The 19625-nt window shown below is 40.4% G+C and overlaps 1 protein-coding gene across 4 annotated transcripts in view; it reads left to right on the top strand.

The window, feature by feature from the left end:
- hnf1ba (HNF1 homeobox Ba) overlaps nucleotides 1-12853 on the top strand; it is a 19556-nt gene extending 6703 nt beyond the window's left edge. For 2 of the 4 annotated variants that reach the window (XM_034867517.1, XM_034867516.1), the window contains 6 exons: nucleotides 5067-5221; nucleotides 6393-6519; nucleotides 6608-6790; nucleotides 7483-7601; nucleotides 8024-8068; nucleotides 10507-11373. In XM_034867517.1, coding sequence (XP_034723408.1) covers nucleotides 5067-5221; nucleotides 6393-6519; nucleotides 6608-6790; nucleotides 7483-7601; nucleotides 8024-8068; nucleotides 10507-10527 — 650 coding nt within the window. In that variant the 3' untranslated portion in view covers nucleotides 10528-11373. Of the gene's footprint in view, nucleotides 1-5066; nucleotides 5222-6392; nucleotides 6520-6607; nucleotides 6791-7482; nucleotides 7602-8023; nucleotides 8069-10506 lie in introns of all 4 variants that reach the window. The other 2 variants (XM_034867519.1, XM_034867518.1) reach the window with 2 other exon arrangements.
- The last annotated feature ends 6772 nt before the right edge of the window (nucleotides 12854-19625 follow it).

Genomic DNA, 19625 nt, shown 5'->3' with positions numbered 1-19625 from the left:
GACAGATCCAGATTTACTCAACATTACGCTGTCTTTTCCACATTTCAACTTCCATGCAGGTTGCTAATGACTCTGCTCGGAGAGTCTCCAAAACAAGGAAATGCTGTGTGTTATTGCTCTGACCATTTCACCCTGACCTGTTTGCCTTTTGGAGTAATTAGTGTTGACTGAGTCTACCTGGTGTATACGACATAAATACAAAGCTAACAGCCCTCACGGAGCATTATCCTCCGTGCCATCACTCACCCTCCATAAAACTGTGATTTGAGAGTCTCACTCAGAACCTATTGTTGTCCTCTCGTGTTCGAACATGAGGCAAGCTTTGAAGGGAAAACAAACTGTTTGCCTTGGCTTGCTCTTTTACCTTTGGTGATTGTCTATTTGCTTGAGTTTTTTTTTTCTTCTTCACCTGACCAGGCATTGACCTCAGGTGTCCAAGCCAGAGGGGTCAGCGATAAGGTTGCACGGCGGAAAACACTTTGCTCCCCCCCCAAAAGACCTGGCTTCTTACAAGGTGTCCTGCTGGCATCCTGCCGACAGCATCAGCTGTTTTTCAGTGTCAGCCCCTGGCCTGACAATAATATCCCAGCAGGGCGTCTCATTGCGTTGCTAGGGCACGGCCTGTATTATGCATGCTTAATGGACAATTAAAATCCTTTGCTACTACATCTCCCAGGCCTTTGATTAGGGGCTCCTCTGACTTCTACTCTCTATACTCTCCCTCAGCAGGAAGTCCCATTGTCTGTGGTGTATTAGAAGACTGCAGTCACTGTAACCTAGGTTCATTTGTCTCTGCTGGGCCTTGAGGAGGACTGATTTTAAAGCCTCCCCCCTTCATCTTTATGGGCACTGGTATAGTTGCTGAGGCTGGGTGCAGACTTGAAGCAGCAGGAGCTGTCCACTGAAGTATTGGCTCTTTTCTGGCCAGACAGGACTGATGACCCCTTCTTCGCCTACAGAGAAAGCCAGTCACCCCCCTCCTTAAACCGTCGCCACACCTTCAGTCATACGAGGGAGGTCACTGCTGGGTCAGATCAAGGAAACTCTTACTTTGGGAGTTTTTATTGATTCTGTTTCAGTTCGTTAATCCGTCGGTCACAACTGGATAGACAATCAAACAGTGTGGGGTGCAGTTTTGGTGGGGACCTTTTTACTTACAGAAATGAAACAGATTCCAGGCAGATGGCATAGTTTGTCAGGAGGCATATGTGTGCACACACCTGTGTTTTCCAATGAAATATTTACTTACTGTTTATCCACTCATAACGTTTACTGAGCTCAAATAATCCATTTTATTTACGCCATTTTACTTTGAAGCATTTATCTCAGCTTAATCTTGGAACCCATTGGCAATTGGTCTGACGACGTTTTAGTCTCTGGGGGCAACGGCCAATATTTCCAAGCGGGTTTATCTGTGGGTCCACAGTACTACAGGATACACCTACTATATGACTCGCCCTTAAAACGATCGCAGTTGGGTGGGCACCAAACTAGGTTATGTTATGCACACAAAAACTGCTTGGTTAGATTTAGGAAAAAGACCATGGCTTGGGTTTAAATAAGTAAATTATTGCAGGAAGTTATCTCAGAGGTTTGTGGTGTAGTGGAGTGGGCGTGTCTTGTAGTAAAGTGGGCAGGTCGTGTAGCCTGAGAGAGTATGGTTAGATCTGAATATGTTACTTACAAATGTATTTTTACAGATATTAGATTTTCTTATGCAAACATAATTTTAAAGGATGTTTACCTGAGTATTTCTATTGGATGTTACCTTGTACTTTTGCTCCGCAAAATATTGCACTTTTCACTTCACTATAGTTATTTGACAACAACAACCTTTTCAAAATAAGATATTCTTTCAAAATATGATGCATAGCTGAGGATTAAACTATTGGTTCAAAACCAATAGGACCACTTTGCTTACAAAAATCAGAGTCTGGTTATGGCCCCTTGGCAATTATCAGATGTCAGTTATAGATGTTCCACCACAGACGACGTTCTCCTCTAAACCTTTTTTTAAAATAAGGTTTAACTGTTAAACCTAACAGATGAAAAAAAACACAGATTATTGTAAATTCATAAAAATGCGCGTTGCATAACTTTTTCTTTTTCCTGCCCCATTTACCATCTTACAACCCCTCACATTTATCTAGTGACCCCTTGGGGCGAATAATACTTTCTGTACATTTACTGTGTAAATGAATGCAGTGTGTGTGTGTGTGTGTGTGTGTGAATGCAGGAGTTTTACTTGTTATAGAGTATTTTAAGATACTGGTATTTTGCAAGGCTAAGTCATCATAAAATTGAATCATTGCCGTGTAGGTTGAGCTGCATCCTTCTGCATGTAACAAAACTAGCAGACTCAGAAGTTCCTGATCCGACACAGTAGTAGGGGGGGATTATCCGTGGGTTGCGTGGGTTTCCATCACCCCCTTAGGCTAGCTTAAAACAAGACACACACAGAAAAGGATGGCCTAGGTCTGCAGTTTCCACTGCTCTGTGTCTCCCAGAAAACCACAAAGAAGAGACTGGCTACGTCCTGCAGAGACCCAGGAGGTCTGTCATATGCAGCGGCACTACAATGAGCACTGCCTGGGGTTGGGGAGGCAGGCTTTGATTTTACATGGGTCACACAGGGAGCTAGAGCCTTTTAAACCTGCTGAAGATCCTTGCTGCCACTCCCCTTCTGAAGTTCTCGCCCTCCCCCTACTCTTTAAAAGGACGCCTCAGTTTTTCACAGATTGTCTCATCTTGCCAGAGCAAAACTTTAGTTTTACGGAATCTCCAAGTTAAATTATTATTATTATAAGTGCTTAGTGACTTTAAGTGTGTCTGCAGAAAACCTGCTTTCTAGAAACCCAGAGTCTCTTAGTTTAGATTGTTGAAGTCCTCCTTCCTTACAACTAGTTTCCCTACAGCTGCAATTACTGCTGAACCCAAAGAAACAAAACTGGCCTGAATAGCATCCTTTTCTCTGTCTGGCACTTTAAGAGGTCGCCCAGCTTCGAGATAACTGCCTTTTTATGAGTCCTCCTCTATTGTGTGGCAATGGGGGTCATGAGTCCAATAGAGTGCTTTATTGTTCTGCGGCAATGTTTACAAGGCGTGGTGGAGTGTTGTGGGGTTGCTAGTATGTTCCTGAAGACAATATGAAGTCTGTGGGATGAACAAAATGGAGGACAGGTACTCTGGAGGATGAAATATGGTGCTCTGGCATCAGACATCGAGGTTTCTGTCCGTAGTTAAAGGAATAGTTCAACATTATGGAAAATATGCTTGTTTGCTTTCTTAATGAGAGTTAGATGATCGATAACACTCTCATGTCTGTCTGGTAAATGTGGAGCTGGAGCCTAAAGACAGTCAGCTTAGCTTAGCTTAGCATAAAGACTGAAAGCAGGGGGAAACAACTAGCCTGACTTTGTCAAAAGGTTAAAGAAAATCTGACTAAAGTTACCAGCATCTCTAAAGCTCAGTAGTAACATGTCATATCTGTTTTCTTGTTTGTTTTGGACAGAGCCAGACCAGCTGCTCCCCCCACTTTATGCTAAGCTAAACCAACTGCTGACTGTAGCTTTTTTAATTTGTGCACAGACATGAGAGCGGCAATAACTGCAGTGTAAAGCGTGGACATATAGCCGACCTGAACCCACATCCACCAACTCAAAGAAAGATTAATTTGCGGTAATTTGCAATTTGCTTCCCTGACACCTGAGGCAAACAATTCAGATCTGCAAACACATCCTGTTCCAGTTTTCAGCACTGACAAGAAATCAATGCCCCCTTCATCGGTCACATTTAGTGTCAGCGCCTCTCCCTCCTTTTTATTTTAAAATCACTGCATGTCAATGCCTGCTGTCATGTCTGACCGACTTTGACAGGGCATTCAAGCTGTCACACCTGGGTCAGGGACGGAGGGCTCGGGGAAGATGGGAGATCTGAGTGCAAACAGAGTCTGTCTCTACACTGTCACTGAGGGAGGGACACTTTAGAGAGCGTAAGGCTGAGACCACAGGATAAGAATGTGTTTGACATTGCTTGTTATTGTGTAATGTTTACTCTGTTGGTATCAGAGGGGGCCTGCATCGGCAAACAGGCATTTGATTGTCGGTTGTGGTGGGGTGAAGCATTCCTTCGGGCCACCAGTGACAGACAACACTAAGTCTAGACACAAGCTTAAGGGATGGCACTAAAAGCAGAATTTCATTTTCAGTGCAACTTCACTGTGAATAAGTGAAAATTGTACGAAAAGTGCATTTACTCAAACACTACACTAATGTAAAAATGTAAGGTCCTTAAATTTAGTCTTGTTACTCCACCATATTTATCTGACAGGTTTTTAGTAGTTTTCTAGTTACTTTTACAATTTGTTACGTAGATGTTATGTAATAATCCCTCTGATTAACTCTCAAAATGTACTTCTTAGATCATTTCATTTAGGCTGAAAGAGCTATAATCACAGGTTAGACAATTTTATGTAGCAGAACTTTTTTCTTCTGTCCTACCACATTAATCATCTCCCCCTCAAATTTATCTTGTGGCCCTTTAGAGGGAGTCGGACCCCTTGGTTGGTGAATCACTGGACTGAAGTGAACTGTATATGACGTAGTTAAATCCACCTCGAGCCAGCTACAAAAGCAAAATGCTGCTTTTTGTATACTGATGCATCAGCATCGGTATATAAAAAATCGGACACATTTTTTGCAGACTGAGTACGATTGCTTCTACTTTAAGTACATTTTGTTTAAAGTACTGGTTACATTTCCCACTGATGTAATTAGGATGGGTAACATTTGTTTGTTGATCAGATCTGATAGGAGTTCTACTGTTGTGAGTCAGTGAACACAGTGAATGGCCTTGGCTCAGTTACGCAGATAGCAGCAGACGGGTCACAGTGTTTGTTTGCTCTGTCCTCCCCTGTCTGAGTCAAAGAGCAGGTTGATTGAAGTGAAAGCGGCGTTTCTCAGCACAGAACCAGGCTGACGCTACTATCTCTCTGCCCCACGTACTGTAAGTGTTACAGTTGTATGACACGACAGGTGAAACTAACATTCTGTTTCTCTCTCTCTCAGTGCGTTACAGCCAAGGCCCCGGTGAGGTCACCTCCTCCACGACCATAAGTCACCACAGTAGCAACGGCATGGCGACCAGCCAATCGGTGCTTCAGCAGGTGTCTCCGGGAGGATTGGACCACAGCCACAGTCTGCTGTCACCTGACGTCAAGATGGTGAGTGAACACACCTGGGCCTTCATGGCCTCAGATTAGATAAGACCTGGCCTGCTATTAGCATAAACGTACAAGCACAAATAGCTCATTGTGCTGCTCTGTTTGGAAGGTGGAGCAGGGGTGGCAGGCCATGGCTGGACTAGCCTTCACCAGAGTGTACCAGGCATGTTCATCGCTCAGCCAATACGCCTGACAATGAAACATTCTGTTCTTATTGATTAAATGCCTTGAAAAGTGGAGCCACAGGTGGAGCACTGCTTGTTCTGCCACTGACATGACGCCAACATTTGATTATACCCCAGTTTTTTTTTCAGTGTGTCTACTTCAGAGTTTCTCCCTTCTGCCCTAGTCCAATATTTGATCAGTGACAAGGAAACCCGTGCATGGGCCCAAAGCGTTTGGGTGGTGGTGCAACAATACTTCTGATACGTGATGTGTGATTTACTGTCAAAATAGAATATAGAATATATTATTCTTCTTACACCAAAATGAAAAATCCCATCAACGAAAAATTAAACCACTTAACTGGTCAATTAGGGCAATAATGCTATATCGCAACTGAAATGTTCAAAACTATTTACTAACTTCCCTGTCAGATCAAAATACTTCTGCCTTTTGAAGCGACATTATGTGAAATGACCACAGCGAGGGCAGCCACTGTTGTATGTATTCAACAGTATATTCTCGTTTTCTGATGAGTGTTTTGCTGTTCTGTCCTCTGTGGGAAGCGGGCAGTAGTCAAAAAGTCACAGTCCCACAAATTGGAAGATCCTGATCCAGATTACTAGCCATTACTAGCATTATTATGCATGCTGGTATTACCAGCATGCAGGTACAAACACGGTCAATGTGCTACAAAAACTCATGCACAGTCTTCCTGCTAAAGTTTTTTGTATGATTATTTCGTCTTTACTTTTCGTTTCTTATCAGTATTTGCATGTGTGCTGTATATGAGTGGAGTTACACAAGTGTAGTGTTATACAAAAGAACATAAACCAAGTCAACATTTACTTCTTTTGTTTGTTTAGTAGCCAACATCTGTTTCACTTTGAAAATACGTTTATGTGAATTGACATAGCAGACACTAACTTTGAGTGTTGTAGTCTGTTATAACAAAAATGCCACAGCAATAAATCAGTTCTCTAAGTTTGTTTCTTTCATCTCTCTCCAGATTTCAGGTTCAGGTGGAGGACTTCCTCCAGTCAGTACACTGACCAACATCCACAATTCCCATCACAGCCATCAGCAGACACAAAACCTCATCATGCCTCTGTCTGGAGTCATGGCAATAGCACAGAGTAAGTCCTCCGGCCCTCCAGAAAAGAAGTCATTGAATTTATTTCATCGTGACACGGTTCAACTGAGGTTTTCGCTGTGTCTCACTAGGTTTAAACACGTCGCAATCCCAGCCGGTGCCGGTGATCAACAGCGTGGCGGGCAGCCTCGCGGCACTGCAGCCGGTGCAGTTTTCCCAGCAGCTCCACAGCCCCCACCAGCAGAGCCTGATGCAGCAGTCCCCCAGCCACATGAGCCAGCAGCCGTTCATGGCTACTGTCACACACTCCCACAGTCAGTAACACTCCTTTCTACTCTACTTACTTACTCTTCTTTGTATACAAGCTTCTATTGTGCTTTGAAAATCAGATACATCTTTGGTGCCCAACCTTTTTGGCTAAAAAGTTAGGTTTCAATCATTTAAGAGGCCTGAAAGGTTAAAACGGTCCAATATTTCACATAAACAAATGAACAGTTGTGTAGAGGACATGTGTTTTTGATTCTTTCCTATCCTTATAGTGACATTAGGGACTCTTTTAGTGGTTCAGTTTCAAGATTGGGAACGAGTAAGTTATATAACTGGTATACAGTAAATACTGTAGTGTGAACAAGGCAATATCTCTATAAAAACAGCCTATAAAACACCGTCTTCACTCTATTATAATCTATTAGGTGTGGTTTCCTTGCTGAAATTCAGTTTTGGTGTCATGCACGGACACATCTCTGCCCACGAGACGACAGGAGTCAAATCTTTTGCTGCTGTCTGTCTGTCAATATTAAAAGAAAGCTAGCTCCACTCATAAATACTAGATTTTAGATCAGATCTTCTTCTCTTGAGACTTTGGTATTTTCAGGAATTAAGCTAAGTGGACACGTTGCTCAACATAAACGTCCTGCTTTTTAATGTCCCCCCTCATATAAGGTTTTTTAAAAACATTCATGTACAAGTTTAGAAATCTAACTATCTGTCTGCTTTTCCTTTGCAGTGTATCCTCACAAACAAGAGCCCCCACAATATTCCCACCAGTCACGTTTCCCCTCGGCCATGGTGGTCACAGACGCCAACAGCATCAGCACCCTCAGCTCAATGTCCTCAAGCAAGACGGTCAGTCCTTAGTCATCATACCCATTCACAGTTAGATGCATGTTCTCACCTCTGTCTGGCTGCCATTGTGGAATTTAGATCAAAAGTCAGCGTCTGTAATCAATATGGGGGTATTTGCATGAGAATCAGCAGTAAATCTAAGATGTTATTGCACTTTTAGTTATAATTCTCACTTATATCAACAGGTAGTACTATCGTTTCATGAAATCTCTCTTTTAAAAAGTACTGTAAACACTTTGATTAGCTCTCTCATCACCACTGATACACAGAAGTCTCGCTCACCCTGTTCTGATTGAGAGAAACAACACTATCAAAAGCACACACTGACACCAGGAACTACATCATGACAGGGAGAAATGTGTGTGTGTGTGTGTGTGTGTATTGTGATTGTGTGTTGACTTGTTTAATTCCTGTCACATTAGGACGGCCCCGTAAACAAGATGGTGCAACTTGGGGGTCTCTCCTGGGTAAATACAATTTTATTAGTTCAGTCACGCAGTTGAAATAGGTAGAATCACCAAAATGGCATACTAATCACATCATTTATGTAGCCGTGCATACTGTTGCTTTTACTTCCTTTAGTTGTTGTTCAAGGCTGCTGCTGATGCATTCATGCGGCTCCAAACCAATAGACCAGACAGATATATGGATGGTATACTCCTCAGAATTCCTATTTCCTCTTCAACAGACGTCTAATCAATCAGCTGCTAGCTCAGCCTGAACGCCTTGATTAACGCAGCCTCCTTTTACTTTCCTCTCCCCGGTGAGAGTTACCTATGCGATCAGGAAATGAGCCCCGCTGTTAATCAAAGTTCTCCAGCCTTGTGTGCTGCTACTTTCCTCCATGCTACAGTGAGGCTGGAGATGAGATGGGCCGGGTGGGGAGTAATTACACCTCTTCCTCTTTCCTACTTCTCCCTGCTCTCGGTGATCGCTCTAGCCTGAAATGTCGTCCACAGTGTGTTCACACGCTCAATTTCCCACGCTGGGGCCGAGCACTTGTACTGTCGCGCTGCTACTGACAGATGGGTTGATGGGATGATAGCTCAAAGTGCGGTGTACCTTCACAAGAGGCAGAAAGTAAAACAAATCTCTCTGAGGCTACATAATGTAGCCATATTTTGGTCAGGATTTTGCTCTCTCTTGGGGGTCAATCAGAGGTTTATTAATACACTTCTGCAAAATAATTAAGGTAAATGTTGTGATAAATGCTTTAAGCTACCCTGTGGTGGAAAAAGTACTCATAAATATTACGTGCACTACTACTACAATACTATACAAAACTACTAGACCTTATTTGTGAAAACACACTCAAGAACTACTTAAACACATTAAATACTGTAGGATTTATACAGATGGAGTGGTTTTAGATATGTGATCGGCTGTAAATTAAACGTTTCCGACTTATGTAAACTAAAGAATGACAAGTGGCTGCAACCAAACACACATAACCAAAAACCATTGGTTTAATCTTTAATAATAACATTGTAAGGCTCAAACTGAGAATTAGTATTATTGTTATCAATTACCCCTTTTTCCTCAATTAATTGTTTATAAAAACATTAGAACACTGAGGTGACTTCCTATGTATAACTAACTAAAATTTTAACTATTTGAAAGCAAATTGTTTGATTTGAAGAGCTATAAACTATGACATTTTAGTCCTTTTTTAAAACTTATTTTCTGTTAATCAACTAATTGATGGATGGACAGATTTTATAAGCCTATCTCCTGTTTCTCTTAATATGCCAAGCAACTGCTCACTACATCTGTCAAAAAAATTGGTGCAGTAAAAAGTATTATCCTCTGAAATGTTGTACAAGTACCTTCAAATTTTACTTATGTGCAGCACTTGAGTGAAAGTACTGGTGGTTACTTCCCACCACTGGCATCACCACCTTGTGGCATTTCACAAACACATTTATTTGGAGAGTAATTAACTAGCAGGCTCTCCCAGGTATTTTCTTATCAGGGCTTTATTTGGACGGGGCAGCCTTCTTCTCATGACACGACCAGCATGCTCAGACTTTATAACACTCGTTGTTTACAGAGAACCCTCCATTATACCTGAGTCCGTTGCAAACTCACCTCTGCTCAGAACCCGGCATCTAATGACTCAAGTCTTAGCAGCGGGTCAGCTTTATCAGGTGAAGCTGTTTGCGGGCCGCAGGGTTACACCAGGGTCACCTGCCTATATCCCTGGAGAGGCAGGGGGAAATAAATTCCACAATCTAGAAAACAGAGAGCATTTCAATTGAAACAAGGCTTTTGAGAGTCAGGGGAAGAGGGATGGGGAATGTATTTGGTCAGGTGTGGCACATGAAGGTGCCACGGTGATGTATTTACCAGTCGTGGAAGACGTATTCACATAATTTACTTAGTAAAGAGTACCATACTATAAAAACAACAACATTATAAGTAAAAATCCTTGTACTCAAGCAACAACATATACTTAAAATATACAAAGTAATCTAGTATCTAGTATCTAATATTATTGCATAATGTAAACTGAACTTTTATGTTGTAGTTGATAGAGGTGCAAGTCTACCTAATTAACCTATGACAATGCATGATATTTTAGAACATTATGATATCTATTTATACTCTAAATGTGAAAGTAACAAGTTACTGTAAGTTACATTTATTGGAGTAAAAATTACAATGTTTCCCTCTGAAAATGTAGTTAAGTAAAAGTATAAAGTAGCATAAAATGGAAAAACTTGTAGTATCTCAAAGCTGTATTTTGTTACTTTCCACTACTGGTATTTTTTATATAGGTTTCATTTGTCCCTTTCAGGCAGCCTTAATGCACATGATGTATACCTGTGTTACTGGACAGCTTATATTTATTGTTTTATGTAACGCGAGTCTACTCTGTCTCACATTTCTTTCCTTCTCCTTTCAGTGTCCTCTTCAAGCTTGGTGAGAGCGTCCACCTGACTGCCTCGGTGCCCGGCAACGGGAGCACATTTTTCCACCCTCTCCCAGCGGTAACCATGACAACTCTTAATAACCAGAAACGGCGCACTGGATGATGAGTCAGTCAACAAAACGAGAGGAGTGGCGACAACTGTGGGCCATGCGGTGAAAATGGGGATGGTATGGGGGGGAAGGGGGTGGGGGAAACCCATTGCACCTGAAAGTGAGGAGACTGGATTCCCCTTCCGCCGCACACAAATGATCAACAAGGATGATTTTAACACAATCTTTGAAACCAGTATTCAGTTTTTTAGGTAAGAGTTTTTATGCCCCCCTGTCATCCTCTTATCTGAAATTACAAAAGGAACAAAAACCAAGCACCCAAAAAAGCGCTCAGAAACTGTTGTGATATGGACTTGAACGAAGGCTCTGGGACAAACTTATGTTACACTCTGATTTAAGGTGGAAATATGAAGACAACCCAAAAGTAACAGACACAAATATCCGCCTCTGTGGGGGCTGAAAGACTCACAACAAGTTCCTGGATGCCTACACAAATTACTTTGCACGTGAGCAGAACTGTGTGACAATCCCAATGACCCCATTGATCTTGTGCATGCATTTGACATTCCTACTTGGCTTTAAAGGAGTCTTCCATGTTCTTTTTTCACACTCAGTTTTACTGTGCTTGCAAAAGTGCAGGCGATGAATGTGAGGGATTCATCATTTCAGGTTGTTCAATGTGTATACTGTGATTGAAAAGACTTTGACAATCTTGAGAGGACTATGCAATGCGTCAATACGCGATGCTAGGTAAAACTGGACTTGGCACAGAACTCCACACACTTGAGACTGGAAATGAATATGCACTATCAGTGAAGTCACCAACAATTATGCTTATATTTACTGTACTGGAATTGCTGTTGATAAAGCTGCCTGTAAAATAACACAAAAGCAGATGGATGTATGTGTGACAAAAATGCCAAAGAATACGAGTCAGCCTGCAATGTCTACGGAGGGAGACTGAATCACACACTTTAATGCGGCCCTTCCCCTCCATGTTGTTTGCACACAGGTTCAGGTGAATTTCAGGAATGGGTCTCGCCCTCTTCCTCCTACTTCTCCCACTTCCTGCCTCAATGTGAAGAGATACCAAATAGGACAAATATTGTTAATAACTCCTCATCTTACATCATGGTGGCAGGACCCCCCAAGGTTAGAATGAAAATATTGACAAGTATTCAGAAACAAAACAAGTCATGTTAGTCTGGTATTTTGTGAAGGAGAGAAACATGAAAGAGCGCAATGTTGTGATAGCAGCTGCTCTAATCATACAGGAATCCACAAAGACTGAGAAATGTTGGGGAGAGGAGCGGCTGCTGTGGGTACAGACGCCCACGCGGACAGTTTCACACCTCTTCTTAACTGGACATGATGCAAACTAGCCAACATCAGATTGTTTCACCCTGCTCCGTGTGTCGGTTAACCGGCTCAGCCCTGGCTCTTTGTGGCAAAGCTTCTGTTTTCCCTCCTGTCAACATGGAGGAACGGAGACTCCTTTATGAAGTTGAGAAGTGGCATCTTATTTAATCCGCAGCTAAAATGGCGTTAGTTAAAAATAAAGAACTTACACACTTATTTGCAGAGGGAGAAATCAAAAAGGTAGCAAAAAAAAAGCCCATCCCTCATCACTTTGCGACATTGCTCAAAATATATCTGGACAATTCTCCTCACTCCATCTACCAGAGTTCTGTATGTTAGGAAGAGGTGTAAAGGTAGCAGCGAACTTCCTTCTGCCTATTTTTGACTGTTTGGGCTTAGTCTACCTAAGTAACTATAGGCTACAGGCGTGCAGGTGTGTGTTTGTGTCCAGTTTATGTCATTTTCCCATGGCCTGTTTACTTTGTGAGCAAGGTTCTGTCCGAACAAAGATTCAGTTACAGTTAACCTGAACTTAGCTGGACAATGATGAGAAAGGTTGAGATGAGGACCAAATTTGGCATCAAGAATCACTATAACCACCCATGTTTTTATGAGACAAAAATGGCATTTTGACTACTGAACCCTGCAATCATAAGTGTGCCAGATCCAGTCTCCTGTTCAATATTAGGTCACATTTGTTATTATTATGTTGGTTGGCTTGTGACTGTTATTATAGGCACATCTACTGCCATCTGATCAGAGGGCACTCATACTTGTGGGACAGGACATGATTCTATTTCTCCTCCTAATGTATTATTTTTGTATAAAAATTTGAAATCAATCATAAATCATTATTTATACTTTTTGAGAAAATGTTGATATTTCAAGTAAATGTTTTTTTTCAAAATGGATACATGCTTTTGATTATTTTGTGTTATTTTGTGTGTACTTTGTGTTATATTTAGCCTCTATTATATGCAGACATTAAAAAATATGTAATAATACATATAAGCAATAATCAGGAATAGATATATGGAGAGAAACCTCTCAGAAAAGAAGTCTATCTTGCTGTATTATTACTATTGTTGAGTTGGTCTATTGAGGTGGAGCTCAGTTGAACCAATTGATATACTGTTGGAATGTCGAAAGGCCTAATACATTAGTAAGAATCCATCATATTTTCTAATTATAATAAACATTTTATATATTTATCATACAAAATGTTTCTAATCTATGTAAAATCTCAATCTGCAAAGTAATGTGTATAGATGTAAAATATATGTCTTGGGGCAAAACTTTCCCTACAGAAATTTTGAGGAGTAGAAGGATAAAGTAACAAAATGGAAGTACCTGAAATATGTAGTTAAGTGCAGTACTTGAGTTACTTTCCACATTTCAAAACTGTAGCCTCTATAAGATGTGGTGTTGCTACCTGATAAGACAAGCAGCCTCTTTGAAGTTAGATCTAAAGTGCACATTACATTTCAAGGAGTGAGTTCATTGAACCTGACATGTTGATAGCATCATTCACTTCAGTCTTTATCTTATACTGACACAGAACCCAGTGTAATATAGATATATACACATATGATATTGTTTGATTTAAGTTTCAATTCATTATCAATTAGTATCAAACAGCTATAAAGTTTAATTTTGTATTTCACAATATGCTGCAGCTGTTATCTTAGCTGTGTGGCCCATGTCTTATAACATCTGTTAATATATAATTTATGAGAATGAAAGAGCTTTTCTTAAAAATTATAGAAAAATGCAAAAATAGGTCCATGCATTTACTTTAACGATGTGTTATCTAAATGATCAATTCAAAATTTTCATCAATTTATTTCACAAAAAACAGACTTCTTGGAATTCTTTGTGTAATATCTGTGTATGAAATGTGCTATAAACCAGTCAGTTTTAAGACTCTATATGGCCTGTTGTGCTTACCTAACAACCTTTATTATACACAGTATATAAATAAAAGATCTATTACAGCAGCTTTAAAGACATCATTTTTAACAACAACGCTTGGATCATGTTAAAACTCACCTCTTTAAAACTTCCACTTGTGATTTCAATCACTTGGTGATTCCCTGACTCGGCCTTTCTCTCCCTGTGTTGACCGTGGAGCCCTGCTGTTTGAAACCTTGTAATCCACTGATGTTGCTCTATTTGGTTTTCAATGAGGCCTTTGATTTTCAGACCCAGGAAGCCTCTACAGATCTGACCATGTCTCTTTTACTCTGAAAGAAACTGAAATACTGAAGACTCATTAGCATCTTTAAGACTTTGAAACACAACACTGATCTCTCTTAACATGACATTTAAATCAGCTGTGAATTAGGGTTTGAACACACGCTTGATTCATTGAAGGGTTCTTGGACAACTGTTAGAATGTGGTAAGACTTTTCCAGTCTGCTAACCAATTAGTGCTAATTTTATGCAGTTTACTGTATTGTTAAGGCTCTGTCCAGGCTCACCGCCCATGTGTTTTAGTCTTGTTATTTGTAAATGAACAGTTCTTATATCGCCCTTTTTTAGTTTTATTGACTGCTCAAAGCACTTTTACATCATACAGGAACCATTCATGATTCACACACATTCATGCACTGTGGCCAAGTTTGCCTTTCAAGGTAACCTGCAACTCAGATACACACTCACACACATTTACACTCTGATGCGCAGCGTCAGGGCACACTTGGGGTTCAGTGTCTTGCCCAAGGACACTTCGACTGGGGACTGCAGGGCTAGGGATTGAACCACCAACCTTCCGATTGGCAAGCAACCGCTCTACCTCTCTCTCCGCTCTACTCTACTGAGCCACAGTCCCCCATTTAACAATGAAAATGAGCAGAAAAAGGTTTTTATTTAAGGCTCGAGCTTGTGCTCGTACACTTTTAATGGTATCATTGATTTTATTCTTACTTCACAGCTAACTTTGAATGAAATTCAGTATTTTATACAATTTTATTTATCATCTCAGCCATCTGATGTTCTGAGTATACATGCACATGATTAACTTGCAGATGAACACTTTGTTCTTTTTAATGTCCATTTCGAAACAGATTTATTTTACGCCAGTGTTCTTATGTATTCATAACAGTGCAGTGCCTGTTGGGAACGGGGATGTGCTAGCAGCTAGCTGTTCGGGACCAGGGTATTTCAGAGAAAAAAAGCTTTTATTTGGAAAGTCAAATCGCTGATGCTTGTCCCCAGCATGCTGTTCAGCAGTGTCACTGCACTACCCTACACTACACAGTGTGTACACAATGTATAGCTTATACATATTTCCTGTAGATCTCAAGAACTCACACTCAACACTGCACTTCTTTGGGTCCTCAGCAATTCACACGCAAAGTGCGATGTTGATTTGATGAACAGTTGTCAGGAAAATCAAAGGACAGACATACAGACAGAGACTACTTTCTTTAGATGCACGCTGAATGTTAAAGCAAAACGTGCAAGTTACAACAAGCTGCCACTCTGTTCTGTATTAATCACTCAGTCAGACAATTCATTTCTGGGGAAATGAATGCTTTCAGTGATAAATGGCTCTTTATTGCTTCATGCCTTTCAGCAGGGGGCACTAGAACTCATGTGTGCATTCTAGCCAACTGCAATAATAATACGAATTAACATAAAAGAAAGTACACACTGCTAATTCACCTAGGGTATCATTAAGACTAGGAATTATACTAGTTGGAAATACCTTTCAAAAATACGATGGCTATAACATTTCTTGTCACTTTTAACTCTGAGGAACTTGGGAGCCTATTTAGTGTTCACAAATCGATCAAATTGAATATGTCCACATGCATGGCAGATCTTCAGAACACCACTCGTTCAGTTTTACAAGATCATCGTCACCTCCTTCATAGCTGTCTGGTGCAGCGCTGCATCTGTCTGATCAAAGCACAGAACCTCCAGGGAACAGAGGATCATTGACTCTCCCTTCACCTCCTGTGAGAGGCCTGGCATGGCTCCCAGGCAGCGGAGCGTAAAACAGGGAAGGTCATGACTGATGCCGCCTTAACTTTGGCCAGACAAAGTTCATCTGGGCAAATGTCAGTCAAAACTTGATGTCTTCAAGAAAATTTTGACTGCTGAAGTGTATTCCTTCGCCCCAGGATTTAAACTAGTTCATCACTTTTTAATGTATTAAGTTAGTAAACTCTGAACCAGCTCGGCAGACATTTGCAAGTTCAAGCTTCTTACTTTCATCAGCTTTAACATCATGTGACACATACTGTAAAACTCACAAATACAGCTGCTGCTATCAGCGAGACATAATGGTTGTATCTCTATTAACTTGAAAGTATTAATAGTTTTGCATGGTGATGGAAAGCAGCTAAGTTGGTTCCATTACACAAAGGTAGTGGCATGTGTGACCTAAAAACTATTAACTAACATATCTAAGACGCCCTATTGGTCAAAGATTCTAGCATCACTGGTCAACCCACAAAATGTGCCTTTTTGGAATAAAGTAATGGGGTTTATTTGAATATCATAATCACCATTATAACAAGTGCTTGCTAGGTGTTCCTTGTAGTATTGATTGAATATATGTAATACGTATGTCATATTCATGTAAAGTCGGTGTTGTCCTAACAATTCTCAGTAGATACATCATAACAGTCTTAGCATCTACTTCACTTTGTTTCCTTGCGTGCGTTGTGTTCTCAAATGTCTGATTACATAACAAGGGAAAAAAGGAATATATGGGTACATATAAATGTATAAAGGGTTAATAATAAACGTAGACATTATCTATTGACTGATTTTTGGACACAAATTCACACAACACAACAGTAAACCCCAACCATTCTGCATTGTCTTTGAATTCAAGTTAAATGGAGCTCATTTTGTCAGTAGAATATTTCTTTAACCTTTATTTATACAAGTCAAGGTGGCTGGGGGGAGACATGTGATCAGGCTTGAGAGGAAGCTCGCTACCCAGCCCGACCTCTAACTTGTACAGATGTTTGGGCTCTTGTCTTGTGTCTTTCTGTGTGTGTGTCTGTTTCTGCATGTGTTGTTTTGTCTCCCTCCCTCCCGTCTTTCCTCTGTTTAATTATTATTATTTCTTTTTTTGAATATTGTTTTTGACCCTGGGATGCGTGACCCTTTGTTTCACTGTATTGTTCACAATTGTTTGTCACTGTTTATTTCTCAAATATGTCAAAAAAAAGAATTGGTCACAAAAAAAGTTAAACATACATAGTCTTTAATGGCAACACCTCTCAAAAGTTAAGTAGAAAAAAAGAAGAAAAATAGTGGAAACAAACTGAGTCAAATAAAACTGACAGGGACAACCTCAGTAGATCTATAGAGTGAAGATCTAGAGAGCAAATACAAGAAGAGGATATCATGCACACTAAAAAGAGATCTGGTGCTCTATTGGAGAGTGTAGTGAGTGTGGGGATGATGGCGGCGGACCGACGCTTTCAGTGCGGTCAAGGACTCAAAAGGTCAACAGGAGGAGCGAGCTGACACATCCGAGGAACAGAGGAGAGGGCCAAAGAGACAGAAAGTGGAAGCTGCAGGGTGAATGTGGCCGTGTGTTTAGCAGAGCCAGAAGAAAGGATACTACATCAACTCCAGCTGGGGCCCAAGGGGTTAATGGATAAGACTACCCAGCGGGGGTCAAGGGTCAGGAGGCCACTCTCTGCCAGGGCTAATTGGTCACTGTGACCGGAGTTAACGCCAACCTTTCTATGGAGAAATACATACACATGTATGGAGCTGCTCTGACAGAGGTCTTCCATCAAAAGCCCGCATCAAGGAGGCCTCTGTTGTGCGCCTGCAAAGTCATGGAGATCAGTCAGGTCTCCGTGGTAACAATCAGTACCTTTCACCGTACATCGGCACCAGCACCACCTACAGTGACAGCTAGGCCTGGACGCGTAAAAAGATGGGTGGCTTTTGATCTCAAGTTATTTCATTCAATTCACTTCAACTCATTAGCATTCACTTTTTTGTCTTTTATTTTTTGCTTTAAAGAACCCATATTATGCTCATTTTCAGGTTCATAATTGTATTTTGAGGTTGTACCAGAATAGGTTTGCATGGTTTCATTTTCTAAAAACACCATATTTTTGTTGCACTGCACATTGCTGCAGGTCCTATTTTGCTGGTTTTCATATGTGTGATTTTTTCACCCTGTGTGTTTAGACCCAAACATATATATATATATATATATATATATATATATATATATATATATATATATATATATTCTAACTGAGCAGAAACACATTAATGCAGTTGTGATTTTGTGAGGAGAATGCACAGATCCAGTTTCTCATTTTTAATCTTCCCCTTAACATTTAAAGGAATCTACATGTATGTGCGTGGGCTCAGATATGGCTTCTGTAAAGAAAATAAAGGATCAAATATTATTTACTAAACTGACATGCTACTGCTAGAATGCTAAGTTTAGCCACCTCGTCTCGGCTAGAAAGCTGTGCAGATTTTGAACAGCTCACCCGGAGACTGAAGGCAGAGGACATTCAGAAACCTGTATCTCACTCAAAACGGCATGGATAGTTTTTTTTTAAAGTCTGTATATGTGTGGAAGCACCAGAGACACAAAATAACACCCCAAATCCCAGAAAAAGGGATTTCATTCATAATATGGGCACTTTAATATGAAAGATGTATGTGAGAAGTAATTTACCCAAATCTTTAATTGACACTTTCATGATTTTGATCTTGATTCTTTTAGTGTCTGGTGAGTATTAGAAAAGTATAATACATACACAGTATCAGAAATAATTTTTTGAGGATACTACAGTGATAGATTTACATTTTTATTTACAGTGTTAGGCACATTTGTTTACAGAAGATAGCCATGTTCACACAGTTGTCATGCAGTTTCAAAGTGCTTCGCAGATATTCAAACTTTCAAAAGGGATTGAAAACAAACTTTAGTAAGGTTGGAGGCACTGATGACAAAGAAATTATAACAAAGACATAAAAGCAAAAAAATGGCAATTAACATTAAAACGTTATTTTGTCTAACTCTAAATAACAATCATGCAAAGATCATGTATAAATGAACTCATAATTAATGTTTTTTTTTAATATTGTGTGATGAAACTGAATTATGCATGTTCGTATAGCCATGTTCACACTGAAAACTGCATTACAAATGAAGACAAAAATAAAGAAATCCAAATCACAATCAAATTTATATTCCCTCTACAACAAAATTCGTAAATCATTGAAAAGACGTATACACGTAACACTGAGAATAAATAGTGTGTATAATCCATGTTGCCTTTTTTTCCAGGATTATGAGACAGTCAATTTTTGTTCTTCTTTCCACCTGAACTGAACTGGTTTTCTCAAATCACAATTTGTAAAGTGTTTTTTTAGACAATTTTTTGGCCTTTAATTGACAGGACAGCGGTAGACAGGAAAGGAGGGAGAGAGGGGGATGACATGCTGCAAAGGGGTTGGAATCAAACCCTTGCTGTTGCAGTAAGGACTGAGCCGTGGTACATGGGGCGCAAGCTCAAGCAGGTGACCCACCAGGCCGCCTTGTAAAGTTTGTATTCTCTCCTGAATAGTTCTAAAGTGCCCATATTATGAAAAGAATTTGGAGTGTTATTTTGTGTCTCTGGTGCTTTCAGGTGCATACAAACTTGGAAAATAAACTATCCATGCTGTTTGGAGTGAGAG

Source organism: Etheostoma cragini, chromosome 3 (assembly GCF_013103735.1).
Source record: "Etheostoma cragini isolate CJK2018 chromosome 3, CSU_Ecrag_1.0, whole genome shotgun sequence".
Taxonomy (NCBI): Eukaryota; Metazoa; Chordata; class Actinopteri; order Perciformes; family Percidae; genus Etheostoma; species Etheostoma cragini.
This window is presented reverse-complemented; position numbering and strand designations above follow the sequence as displayed.